This window comes from Anolis carolinensis, unplaced genomic scaffold (genome assembly GCF_035594765.1).
Source record: "Anolis carolinensis isolate JA03-04 unplaced genomic scaffold, rAnoCar3.1.pri scaffold_12, whole genome shotgun sequence".
Taxonomy (NCBI): Eukaryota; Metazoa; Chordata; class Lepidosauria; order Squamata; family Dactyloidae; genus Anolis; species Anolis carolinensis.
The window spans coordinates 16988005-17002654 of NW_026943823.1; the positions used below are offsets into that span (position 1 = coordinate 16988005).

Consider the following 14650-nt stretch of genomic DNA (forward strand, 5'->3'; position numbering starts at 1 on the left):
AGGCAGAGCTAATGCTGCAGAAGATAGGGTGGATCCAAAAGGACCTTCACAGATTCGGGAGCTGATTGACCAAAACTAACAAAATGAATTTCAGCAAGGAGAAATGAAGGATACTTCACTAAGGCAGAAAATATGAAAAGCACAGAGACAGGATGGATGACGCCTGGCTTGAAAGCAGCTATTTGTGAAAGGGATCTTGGAGTCTCAATAGATAACAAGTTGAACTCGAGCCAACAATGTGATGTACAGTAGAGTCTCAGTTATCCAACACTCACTTATCCAACGTTCTGGATTATCCAACGCATTTTTGTAGTCAATGTTTTCAATACATCATGACATTTTGGTGCTAAATTCGTAAATACAGTAATTACTACATAGCATTATTTCGTATTTAACTACTTTTTCTGTCAAATTTGTTGTATAACATGATGTCTGGGTGCTTAATTTGTAAAATCATAACCTAATTTGATGTTTAATAGGCTTTTTCTTAATCCCTCCTTATTATCCAACATATTTGCTTATCCAACGTTCTGCCAGCCCGTTTATGTTGGATAAGTGAGACTCTACTGTAGCAGCGAAAAAAGTCAATAGGATTCTGGGCTGCATCCATAGGAGTCTAGTGTCTAGATCAAAGGAAGTCTTGAGGCCCCTCTATTATGCTTTGTTCAGACTTTTTCACTTGGAAAAATAACCGTGTGTCCAATTCTGGGGCTTTTAAACAGAGGCTGGATGGTCATCTATCAGGATGGTGCTTTTCCTGCCTAGCAGAAAGAAAGGGGCTGGACTGGATGGCCCTTAAGAGTATTTCCCAACTGTATAATTCTATGGATACATCTGAAGGAGGAGACTTGGCCCACCAAAACTTCTGCTACCAACTCCTTTTTCTAAGATGCTACAAGATCCTATTGCATTTATATAGATATTCCAAACTGACATAGTGATATTTTTCAATTGTTAAGGTTACGAACACGTTTGCTTTCTGCCAAAACAACACAGTACTCTTTTCTAATAAAACTGTCACAGCAAGAAAATAAGTTTGTAAATCACTAGATCCAATTGCCAAATATTGTTGGTCCTGATGCCATGGTCATGAGAACATTGTTGTACCACATTCTGTTCGGGAACTACTAATTCGGTAGGCTGAATCTCATCTGAGTAATGCGTTAGTCAATGGGACAAGTTAGTCACAATTAAACGTAATATTGGTAGTTCTAAAGACATGACAAACTGCATTTGGGCCCAACCCAATGCCTTTGTACATTTCATTCTTGTAGATAAAGGATAATCATCTTAAAGTGTTTGGCATAACAATTATCAACAAAAACACCATCCTTACACCTGTACGATTCAGAGCAGAAATATAATCATTACTAAACACACTACAATACAATTGTTTTAGTGTGGTTTACCCAGGGAAGAAAGAAGGGGTTTAAGGGATAAGACAAAAATATTCACTTAACTATAAAGATACACTAGCTCTTTATGTACATTCTTCCATCATATGAGCACAATGCAACGTCTATTACCGGGGCATGCAGTATAGATGAAAACATACATTATGAACACAAGGATGCCAGCAGCGAAGGAAAGTAGAAATGAAAATAATTCATTCACAATCCCCTAGCCACATATCAAAATAAAATAAGTTTGAACAAAGTGGAAATTTCATAGACAACTTTCACTATAAATGGGCAAAACCTCCCCTTTTCTTTATGGTCAAATGGATTAATCTCTCCTGGTGGTTTCTGAACAAATGTATCCCCCAAAAAGGCATACCCTGAGTCAGGTTCAATGCTACATTCAGATTGAGCCCACCTCCGATCCAGGGCAGTTGTTGAGAGCAGTTGTTTTCAGGGAGTAACAATGCTAGAATGGTGTTATGGTTTGAATGTTGGGCTAGGACAGTGGTTCTCAACCTGTGGGTCCCCAAGTGGTTTGGCCTACAATTTTCAGAAATCCCAGCCAGTTTACCAGCTGTTAGGATTTCTGGGAGTTAAAGGCCAAAATGTCTGGGGACCCAAAGGTTGAGAATCACTGGGCTAGGACTAAAGGAGCCTCGAGTTCTTCACTCTCTTAAGCCTCTGAGAAAGGCTGTGGGAAACTTCTTCTGAACATGGCCTCTCAGGAAAACACTATTTTTAAAAGATCCACCATGACATTCGTCGCTAGAATGTCTAAGACTTCAGGAGACCAGGGTTCACATCACTTCTCAGCCATGGAAGCCCACTTTGGAGCAACTCCTCCTACACAAAAGAAGAAGGAAGAGGAATCAAACTTCTTCTGAAAAATTGGACTAAGAAACCCCTAGGAGAAGATCAGTCAATTTGAAGGCAAAGATCAACAACAGCAAGATGACAACACAAGGCACACAAGAGGTGAGAGACGGGAAGGGAATGTTCTCTTGTCCTTCCAGGTTTGGCTTTTTGACTAATTTCTTCAAACCATGTTGCACAATGGCTCAACCATTGGCTCAACTAGTGGCTCAACCAGACCTTGCTTGCCTTGCTACCTACAAGATGCAATCTGAATTAGATGAGTTGATAGTCACAGGAAAAGGAGATCCTTATCTCATACCTCTTGGTGACCAATCTAACATGATCCAGTAGATGAGCCCAGGGAAGGGGGACTCAAATCAAATCTGCCCCAATTTTAGGCCCAAATTAACAAGATGCTGCTTCGTCGGGTGAAATTAGAAAAACCAGGCCTGGTGAGACAAAGCAGAGGAACTGATGGCAACTCATGCACAGCATCGCAATTTGCGGCCCAGCAGTTGGTGCACCGTAAACATTTGTCTGCTGATGCGGCAAGTGGAAGGTCAGGATTAGCAAGTTGCTTAATTAAGACAAAAAGACAAGTCTTCACTTTTTTCGAGGGGCAAGAAAAAAAATCTGCTCCAGAGAACAGACACATGTATACACCAACACACAGAGGATCTCTATTCCAAAATGAAAGCTGAGTCCAATGGAGAAATCTGAACAGAAAGGACGTTCTGTTACAATTCTATTCAGCCATCCATTATATGGTATTTCAAATGTAGAGGATTTTTAAATAATTCTTCCTTCTAACAAACTGACTACAGTACTTTTTGGAGTGCCCTGACAAGACAGGGAGGAAGGCCAAGAAGATTGCAGGGGGGAAAAGCTCCCATCAGCATTTCTGAATCCGCTTTCTTAATTGGGCATTTGCTGCGCTGCTTTCCCTGGAAAAGGAGGATGACTCACGATTCCCGCCAAGCAAAGGCGGCTGGTGCTAAACCCAAGAGCAATTACAGCACCGCTGTGATCGCCTGCAGAGCGAAGCCATCACAGTCCTGTTCTTTTAACCTTGCCACAGGCAAAGCACCGGCCAACTGTGGTTTGACTTGTCCAGCACTCCTAAATTCGTACTGTCAACGTCTTTCACGGCCAGAATCACTGGGGTGTTGTGTGACTTCAGGGCTGTATGGTCGTGTTCTAGCAGCCTTTTCTCCTGATGTTTTGCCTGCATGTGTGGCTGACATCTTCAGAGAATCTCCTAAAATCCTAGAGTTGGGAGAGACCCCAAGCGTTATACAGTCCAATTCCTTTCTGCCAGGCAGGAAATCACAATCAAAATCATCCCGACAGACGGCCACCCAGCCTCTGTTTCAAATCTCAGGAGAAGCTCCCCAGTCGACATATGCCACTGTCAAACAGCTCTAAATGTCACTCTAATGTTCCTCTTCTCCGCTTCTCCCAGGGAGAGGTTCTCATCACCAAGGTTGGGGGGATATTCAGTCCAGAAAATTGGGGGAAACATTCAACATCCCACCAGTAAGTAGGGCGGTAGATTACACTATGTAACATGATTTTTGTTCCTGGGTTATAAATGTCATTTCCTAATTGGTTCTATCATAAAAACATGGGACAAGTTTATTAAACTGCAAAAACTTTGTTTTTGTGGGACATCTAGCTATAGCACATTTTGCTATAGTTTTTCAAGGAATATCTGATAAGAGTCTCAACCAATTCAACATAGTTTGCAGCAGCCACAAAAGCACACTTTCTGGAATAGAACTACTTTGAAAGTACCACACAATTAAACAATTGAAATAATACTTTCAAACCAGGAACATTTTTCCCCCCCAAATGTTGTTATAGTGTTATGGCTCTCGTGGCAAAGCAGCCATATTGTTTGCCATGCAGTCAGGGTTCTATCGAACAAACTTTTGCTAAAAACATCTGCAAACATGTTCCACTAAGTCTCAAGGTGGTAAAGAGCACAAACTGGTGGTCATTGCGATAAAGCATTCTTATAGAAACATAGAATCTTAAGAGTTGGAAGAGACCTCATGGGCCAGCCAGTCCGACCCCCTGCCAAGAAGAAGGAAAATCACATTCAAAGCCCCCCCGACAGATAGCCATCCAGCCTCTGATTAAAAGTCTCCAAAGAAGGGGCCTCCACCACACTCCGGGGCAGAGAGAGTTCCATTGCTGAACAGCTATTTCTCACAGTGAGGAAGTTCTTCCTGATGTTCAGGTGGAATCTCCTTTCCTGTAGCCATTGTTCCACGTCCTAGTCTTCAGGGCAGCAGAAAACAATCTTGCTCCCTCCTCCCTATGACTTCCCCTCACATATTTATACATGGCTATCATGTCTTCCATGAACAAATACACAATAGAAAACAAGTACAAACGGGATTGGCAAGTAGTTGGCAAACAAGGTCCTGCAAGCCCTGAAGGAACATTATAGGAATGTGCGAATGGTGTCATGAGTGAAGGGTGCCTTCTCTGCCACTGCGTAGTCCTCTCTTACAGCAGAGGACCTTTCTTCCACAACACAAGATGTCCATCTAACATCCATAACAATGTAAGCCAAATCCTGTTCTTGTATGTTCAAGCAGATGACACCAAATTAGTTGGGATAGCTAATACTGCAGAAGATAAGGTCAGAATTCAAAGTGACCTTAACAGATTAGACAGCTGAGCCAAAATTAACAAAATTAATGTCAACAAGGAGAAATGTAAGATACTCCATTTTGACAAAAGAAACAAAATGCACAGATACTGGATGAGTGATACCTGGCTCGACAACAGAGTTACATGAGAAAAGGATCTTGGGATCAGCGTGGAGAACAAGCTGAACATGAGCCAAGAATGTGATGAAGCAACTAAAAAGGCCAGTAGGATTCTGGGCTGCATCCAAAGGAGTCTAGTGTCCAAATTGAGTGAAGTCATAGTCCTACTCTCTTCTGCTTTGTTCAGACCTTTTTACCCAGAATAATAGCTCTGTGTCCAGTTCTGGGCAAAGCAATTCAAGAGGGATATTGACTCTAAGCTAGGACACATCCAGAAGAAGAGGGCAGAAATCCCAGCCAGTTTACCAGCTGTTTGGATTTCTGGGAGTTGAAGGCCAAAACATCTGGGACCCACAGATTGAGAGCCACCGTGCTAGAGCCTCATCAGATAAATTGTTTAACTTCTTTCTTAAGGTAACATTGTGTTTGACTAGGTAAACATGTGTTGTTTACATCAGAAGTTCTCAGGTCAGTTCAGAAGTTTTCTCATTAGCACTTTTCATGCCAGAGTTAATGAATTCTTCGTCTCCTTTGTTTTCCATGATGCAGTTTTCCAGATTCCATTTTTAGGATGGAGTCTTCAGCCTTGCCAGACCTTAATAGGCCTCCAGCCAGACCTCAATCATACAATTCATTCAATCCATTCATCACATTATGACTTCTACAAAATATGCAAGGAAGTCCAAGGTTATCTGTGCTAAAGAGCCACCAACACGATACTCAATGCCAAGGAGAGCTCAAACCATGTGCATCATCCACTAGAAGTGAAACAAAAGAGCAACACACAGGTTAGATTGCAAGAAGGTTTCCCCCATGACACTCTGCCAACCTCTCATCCACAGATAGGCACAAAGAGCTGACTCTTCTTGGCTTGATTTATTCTTTCTAACACCCCTTCACTTCTGCCAGCACATAGAGAAAGCAGCACTCCTCACCTATGAAAAATGTATGGGATCATCGCAAGTCGACAGACAACTTGAAGTCATATATATATACACACACACGCTTCAAAGTAATACAACTGCGCCATCGCAAAGACCTTAAAAATACAGACAAGGAAGAAAGCAATAGATGACAACTAAAAATTCTCCGCTTTCCTTTCCTTGGAGGTCTTAAAACCAGACAAGCACACAATAGAGGAGCCAAGCCTCCTTCAAGCTCCCCAATAACAGTCTGAAAGGCTTGGCTCCTACACTTGACAGAGAGGAAACTACAGACCTGTTTCAAAATGCTCCAAAGATAAGTGCTTTGATTTTTTTAAAAGGCTCTTGACCAAGTCCCACTCTTGCAAAATCTTTCAGTTTTGCTATTGTTCCGTTTCCCTTTGAACCCAGACACATCCTATGTGTCCTTAGATACCATCTAGGTTTTTCTACCGCTTGCTAACATGAGACATTTTAAAAAAGAAAACCTTTTCAGTTTTTGTCCATGCGTTTGTCCAGAAAAGGGTGTGAATGCTCCCTGGATCCATATGTATAGGTTGCAGGCAGTGTAAGAAGATTTTGATGATTTTACATAAATTAGAACCTTGACTTTCAGGGGGTTGGGAAGCAGGACCCTCACGAAAGTGGAAAACCTAAGAATTTCTTAGAAAGCTATTTGTCTTACCTGAGAGAATACTCCTCTAGGAATCTCTGGGACCTCCAGAACAACTCTATAGTTAACAACCACCAGAAATGAATGATAAGAGTCACACTGGAGGAGCTAGAGAAACGTACTGTATTTCTTCCATTCTAAGATGCACTCCCCCCACCCCTATATAAACGTCTCTAAAAACTGGGCTTGTGTTTGAATTGCTAGAGTGCCTTATGTATTTTCATTGGTTTTGGCGACACTGGAATTAGGGTGCATCTTACAATCAACAGCATCTTACAATGGAAGAAATATGGTATCAATGAGATTCCTAGAGAGAACATCTTAATGAAATTCATGGATTTTTAAGTGTAACTCCAGCCCCTCCCCCCCCCCCCTCAATCTATATACAATAGAGTCTCACTTATCCAACATAAACGGGCCGGCAGAACGTTGGATAAGCAAATATGTTGGATAATAAGGAAAGATTAAGGAAAAGCCTATTAAACATCAAATTAAGTTATTTTACAAATTAAGCACCAAAACCTCATGTTATACAACAAATTTGACAGAAAAAAAGTTCAATACGCAGTAATGCTATGTAGTAATTACTGTATTTACGAATTTAGCATCAAAATATCACAATGTATTGAAAACGTTGACTACAAAAATGCGTTGCATAATCCAGAACGTTGGATAAGTGAGACTCTACTGTATATATAAGCTTTGGATAGCATAGGGAAGGGTTAACCCCTGTGGTGTTTCTTTTGCAATCTGTGCCCCTGTTCAGAAGATTTCACTCACTTTCTGTCCTTGTAATAATTGGATTTTGAAAAATGTGGCTTGCTGTGGAAACAAGGATTGGGGATAAAGCTTCAGTGGAGACCCCTTTTCCTCATGATAATAACTCTTTAATTATGATCAATTTACCTTCCAAGGAGTAGGTTTCTCTCACTTTGCATTTTGCTCCAGGACACATAATCCGCTTGACTTCTCATGAGAAGACACAAACCAAATATGCTGAAGTGATCATGAGACTATATCACCCTTTTCCAAAGCGGAGCATGACAAGAGGCACCACGTCATCCTTTTCTACTCCCAAAGCTCTATTACAACTCAACCGATTGCGTCAGCAGATATTCAACAACTGATTGTCAAGTGGTATGGAAGATGCCCATACTGAACTAAAATAAAAATATCTCCTATGATGGGACAGAGCGCTGAGGAGGATGCACCTCCAGCCGGAAATTATGCTCTGGTCTTAAACATGCTGACAAGAAGCCTTTGTCTTTGAAGACACGTTTTAGAACAACGATCTAAAAATAGAAATAAAAGTTAAGAGTAGATTATGCAGGACTCTGTGCCAAGATCTGTATTTACTATCTTAGCTCAAAGAGAAGAAACTGCTGCACTGCCAATGGGACTGGACCCTCTGGAAGGCATGCAGAAGCCAGGAAACAATGTCTGGTCTTTGCCAGATTTTTTTGATGGAGCCTAAAATCTAGGAAGCCCCCACACCCTCTGCTTCAAGGTCCATGGTCCTTAAAATACAGGACCAGAATCTTGTGTGTGGCCAAGAAAGAACACTCAAATCCCCTGATTTAATGCAGCTATAGTATCAGACAGAAATTCCATCTTTCAAGGATTGAGGTCAAGGTACCCATATGCACCCTCCAAGAATATAACCAACGTCCAGCCCATATTCATATTCCATCTTGGGGAAGAAAAAACACCTGGATCTGTTGACTTCTTCTTTCCAGAAGTCCAGACAAGTCCTGATGTGAGAAGAGCATCCCCATATTGAGACCTGTTTGTCCATTCTATTTTTATAGCATTTTTACTCATTGCCGTATACAGTCTTTGGGTGTATGCCTCCTCCAGTACCTTAATGGGATAATAGTCCCTGGTACCTACCTCTTTCCTATTCTGTACTGTATAAAACTATTTGCACTTTTCTGGCCCACTACCCCTTTTTAGGAGCCAACCCAGGTTTTTATCAAAGTGTGTTTATTGTTTATTGATATATGTGATTTTATTTGTTTATGATTTGTTTTTTATTGCTGAGTTTTATATTGTTTGTTGCCTGGGCTTGGCCCCATGTAAGCCGCCCCGAATGCCCTTGGGGAGATGGGGCGGGGTATAAAAATAAAGTTATTATTATTATATTATTATTACCTGGTACATGCTCAAGTTCTGAAGATGCTACATGATTATGATTATGGAGTCTCCTGAGGTTCTATACTAAGTGAGTGCCCAGGTGAGATAGAGACCCGACAAGAATTGTTCTTATTCCTCCGGTCACTTTGAGGATCCCTTGGTTGCCTCTCTGAGACCTTTGCATACACAGCAAAGGCTGAAAATCTGCCAGAGACTTCCAAGAGAGCTTGGGCAACTTATTTATTATTATTTATTTACAGCATTTATATTCCGCCCTTCTCACTCCGAAGGGGACTCAGGGCGGATCACATTACACATATAGGCAAACATTCAATGCCTTTTTAACATAGAAAAAAGACAAGACAAACATAGGCTCCGAGCGGGCCTCAAACTCATGACCTCCTGGTCAGAGTGATTCATTGCAGTGATTCATTGCAGCTGGTCTCCAGCCTGCACCACAGCCCGAGCCCAACTTGGCCTTCAAGACATCACTTTGCCAGCCTTTTGTCCTTGAAGAGAGACAAAAGGATGTCATCTGCATGGTATCTTTCGCTCCTCCATTGTTAGGACACCCACTCCTTCCATAGAGAGGCAAGACAGCAGGTTTGTTTGAGAGCAGGGTCCTTTTGAAAGATGCCTATCCAGCGTTGAACTGGCAAGGCAGGATTTGAATTCCCATTCAGCCAGGGAAACCCAAGTTGGCCTTGGGCAAGCCACATTCTTCCAGCCACAAAAGGAGGTAAGGGTAAATCAAAGTACAGCTCCCCTTTGAAGACATCTTGTCAAGAAAGCCCTGCGATAGGTTCATCTTAGGGTCACCCTAAGTCAGAAATGACTTGAAAAGCATACAGCAATAGCAGCAAACAAGTCCATACAAGATCCACCGATTCAGAAAGTTAACTCTAGCTGGAGCTAACAACTAGATTTAGACCTAATAAATTTAACTAGGAAATCAAGAGGCAATTACTACTTGCTTCAATAGTAAAGACTGATTTCTTGCATCAGCTCCTTCACCTCGTGGCCTATCTAGACATGAAAAACCACATAATAATAATAATAATAATAATAATAATAATAATAATAATAATAACAACTTTATTTTTATACCCTGCCCCATCTCCCCGAAGGGACTCGGAGCGGCTTACATGGGGCCATGCCCGACACAACAATACAATAACAGTAGTAAGACAATAAAACAAAATCGCATCAATAAAACTTCAACATCAGTAAAACAGTCATAAAAGTCAGCAAACAATATAAAATGTTAAGTAATATATTAATGTAATATAAGTAATATATTAATGGGTCTCTGGGTTTATTGATTCTGCATCCACATATTCAACCATCAATGACTTGAAAATATTTGTTAAAACATTGCAACCCTTGATTTGTCATTTTATATCAGGGACCACAAGGTTTTATGTTTACCTATCCTGTTATACGTCTTATAAGGTAGAGTCTCACTTATCCAACATAAACGGGCCGGCAGAACGTTGGATAAGCGAATATGTTGGATAATAAGGAGAGATTAAGGAGAAGCCTATTAAACACCAAATTAGGTTATGATTTTACAAATTAAGCACCAAAACATCATGTTATACAACAAATTTGACAGAAAAAGTAGTTCAATATGCAGTAATGCTACATAGTAATTACTGTATTTACAAATTTAGCAACAAAATATCACGATGTATTGAAAACATTGACTACAAAAATGCGTTGCATAATCCAGAATGTTGGATAAGTGAATGCTGGATAAGTGAGACCCTACTGTAATAGTGTTTTATCTTGCCTCCAGCCACTGGGAGAGGCAGGTAATAAATTCATTATTATTGTTGTTGTTATTATTATGACTACTAGTACTAGTACTATTACTACTCTGCCACTATATGCACTGGGCCTCCATGAATTTGGGTTCTGGAAGCAAACTCTAGTGGATATCAAGGAACCGAAGGTAGACTTTTATTGCATTCTTCCTTCTCCTGTTGTCTGGAAGGCTGCCATTAAAAAGGGCTTCACGTTTCCTTTTTTCCTCCGATTACTTCTAAAATTACAACAGTAAAGATGTATCTGACAAGGTATGGATGCATCAAAGCACAGGTGCTTTAAAACAACCAGCGCTTTGGCACTAACTCAGAAAGCATGACTATTTCACACCCAAAATGAACTCCCATGAACTCTGCATGGCACACTGCACCAGATCTGTAGTCACCACTACAAAATATCAAAACTCCCAACATCTTAGGAGTTCAGTAATTCTACCACAAAATGTTCTCTACTAAACAAAAACAAAAAAAACCCAAAACGGACCTATTCTCTCCTCAAATATATTTGGGCTTCCAAATTGCTCCAGTCCAAGTGAAATGTATTTTGACTGCATGCGAATAATGCTTCCAGCTTATTTAAAGCATTCCATTCAATGTATGGTTTGATGTATTCCAAAGTATTTCCCAAAGGTTTGAGGCAAGGAGCAGCTGCTCCTAAGAATATGATATGCCCATTTAGAAAAAGGTGCACTTGACCAAATGGAAGTTTTAACAGCTAGCACTGCTTGTCAATCTTCACGGCAAAAAAAAAAGGGGAAGGAGGAGGACAAGGAAAAGGAGGAAGAGAAGGAAGGGAAAAAAAGGGAAGGAGGAAGAGGAAGAGAAGGAGAAGGAAGAAAGAAGGAATAAGATAAGGAGGAGACAGTCACTGAAAATTGGAGATAACACAGCACTGATGTATGTTCAGTGAGACATACGCCTTTACATAATTCTTATACAATGTGTTGTTGAATGCCTTCATGGCCAGAATCACTGGGTTGCTGTGAGGTTTCCGGGCTGTATGGCCATGTTCCAGAAGCATTCTCTCCTGACATTTCACCTACATCTATGGCAGGCATCCTCAGAGGTTGTGAGGTCTGTTGGGAACTGGACAAGTGGGGTTTATATATCTGTGGAGTGTCCCTGGTGGGAGCTCTTGCCTGTTGGAGGCAAGTTTGAATGCTGCAATTAAACACCTTGATTAGCATTGAAAAACCTTGAAGATTCAAGGCCTGGCTGATTCCTGCCTGGGGGAATCCTTTGTTGGAAGGTGTTAGCTGGCTCAAGTTGTTTCATGTCTGGAATTCCCCTGTTTCCAAAGTGTTCTTCTTTATTTATGCTATGTTCAACAAAGGACAAGAGGGATCCTCTCACCTCTTCAGGAGTCCATTGTATACCATGCTGCTGTGAACAAGTCTACACAGGGACCAATAAACACAAATCAAGGAACATGAAAAGTAGTGCAGTCTAATTCAACCAGAGAAGTCAGCCATAGCAGAGCACTTGATAAACCAACCTGGACACAGAATATTATTTGAGAACACAGAAATGCTGGACCACTCTAACAACCACCATGTCAGACTACACAGAGAAGCCACTGAAATCCACAAACATGTGCACAATTTCAACAGAAAGGAAGAAACCATGAAAATGAACACAATCTGGCTACCAGTATTTTTCAAAAAAAAAAACCTCTTAAATAAGGACAGTAAATAAAGAACACCACTCTGAAAACAGGGGAAATCCAGACAGGAAACAATCAGGGCCAGCTAACACCTCCGAACAAAGGATTCCCCCAGGCAGGAAGCAGCCAGGCCTTGAAGCTGCAAGGCTTTTCAATGCTAATCAAGGTGATTAATTGCAGCATTCACATCTGCCTCCAATAGACAAGAGTTCTTTCTCCCACCCTGGACCTTCCACAGATATATAAACCTCCTTTGCTTAGTTTCCAGTATACCTCACAACCTCTGAGGGTGCCTGCCATAGATGTGGGCGAAACATCAAGAGAAAATGCTTCTGGAACATGGCCATACAGCCCGGAAAACTCACACCAATCCAATTCTTTTACAATTTTTAAAACTTTGCTTGTGACCGTCTTTTAAATGGTAATTGCTAATGCACGGATGAACACAAGCCAGTTCCAGCATGAAAAGCGTGAAGTTTCTCCACCTCCCTTCATGAAAGCTTTACTTCGTGGAATGCTGAAGATTTATGGGCTGCTGTAAGGGAGAGGGGGAAATGCAACGGCCACACAGCGCTTTGTTGTTGAACACGAGGCATTTCCAACACAAGGCCTTGTCAAAACTGGACAACAGTAGCCCTCTCTCCCCGTTGCATGAAGTGTGAGCAGATGGAGTCACCTGGAGCAGAAATGCCTAAAAATCCACTGCATTACCCATCAGGAGGCAACCCGGTTCTCTTGGCCTTAATCTATTATTTCTCCTCCAAAGTTTCAGCATACCCATTTCCTTTTGATTTCTACAAGGCAGCTGTGGCTTACAAATATTAAAACATGGTGCAACCTTCTACTTTTGAAAAGAAGTAGAATCAGATGTCTGCAGGTGTATTATAAACATATATTGATGTCAGCTTCCTAGCAAAAGGGCAGAATTGCCACTTTGATGGGTTATTTCCCAAACAGTGAAGGTAACAAACATTCAATGGGAGCTGTAACACCGAAAGGCAATCGCCTGAGATAATATCTCATGTTTTACAGAGAAGTGCCAGGGAAGCTGGCCACATCATGGCTCATTAACTAATGAGTGTCACCAGAACCACGTTTGCTTCTCTTCTTGCCTGCATTTGCCTTTTTGGCAGGCCATGTGCTGTGCTCAATGTCAGCCAGAAACACACAGCAGACCCAGTCTATGAAAGGACCACAGTGCCCTTTTGACAAAGAGGAAGCGGCGAAGCCAAAATCTCTGCGGTTCTGGGGATGGCAACATTTTCATGACCGACTTCTGCTTTGAGATTTTTCGAGCAGTTGTTTGAACGAAAAATCGTAACCAAAGCAAGACTCAACCGTACCGTTTCACCACGTTGGACACACACACACAACACGGAAAAGGACGCCACAGTAGGCACTGTATATTCATTGTGAAACTGAGCTCCCTCTTGACTTGCTCGCCCACAGTCCACATTCAAGACCAATGACCACACACAAACTTTGACACTGAAAAAAGAAAACAGTGGATATGTCCGAATCTGTCCTCTTTCTCTGATTCTTCTTTCCTTCTCTAACACAGCACCCATCGATCATTTTCAGGGCGGTGGCAGAAGAAATGGGGAACCGACAATGGAAGGAAGGTTACGGATTCGGAGGTCAGGAAGGAAACAAATTCTGAGACCAATGTCATCACATCGCCACAAAAAAAGGGGGAAGGGAGGAGGTCAGACTTCTCTCTCTCAAACACACACAGCCCCACAAAAAGCCCACAGAGGAGAGAGATAAAGGTGATTGCAATCTGACATAAAAAGGAAGCCCACCTTAAAAGTACCCTCTGCCCTGTCACTTACATGTACGCTGGTGAAAGCGGCGACGACCTGGAGGTTTTAAGCACAGGAACGGGGAATTTCCAGATCGCAGGAGAACTCGTTTTCCATTTCAATGGCATGTTGGTCACCGCGATACTACAATAACAGCAAACAGCGTTTCCATAACAGACTACCAACTCGGGCTTCCATTCCAGACACACGCGAGTGGCACGGAAGTGGCACGACGGCAGCGGAGGCGGCCACAGCGGCTATTGGGAAGGAGCCAAGCCAGCGTTGCCCGTGACCTTAAACCGAGGCTCCCCATCCAGGAGAAGGGGCTGCGGGAAGGCATCCCTCCTTTTATTTAAACCCTGCCACCCCCCTAAAGTGATCCAAAGGCGATATTCCTAGCACTGCTCTCGACAAAGGCTGCCGCCTCATTAGGGAAGTGTTGACTGCAGCATATATTGAAAAAAAAGTGAGGAGGGGGGATGAGAGAGAGAGAAAGGATAGGAAAGAGGGGGAGAAGGAGAAAGAGAGAGAGAGAGAGAGAGAGAGAGAGAGAGGCTGCACTGTACAGCCCGCCACAATGCAGCCTTGGTCTATA

The 14650-nt window shown here is 42.0% G+C and overlaps 1 protein-coding gene across 6 annotated transcripts in view; it reads right to left on the reverse strand.

The window, feature by feature from the left end:
- Window positions 1–14650, reverse strand: part of klhl13 (kelch like family member 13) — a 71625-nt gene that overhangs the window by 25212 nt on the left and 31763 nt on the right. The window contains exon 2 of one of the 6 annotated variants that reach the window (XM_062963919.1): window positions 14086–14199. The exons of 4 other annotated variants lie outside the window; for them this stretch is intronic. In XM_062963919.1, coding sequence (XP_062819989.1) covers window positions 14086–14199 — 114 coding nt within the window. Of the gene's footprint in view, window positions 1–14085; window positions 14609–14650 lie in introns of those variants that run through there. One more of the 6 variants, XM_062963920.1, reaches the window with a different exon arrangement.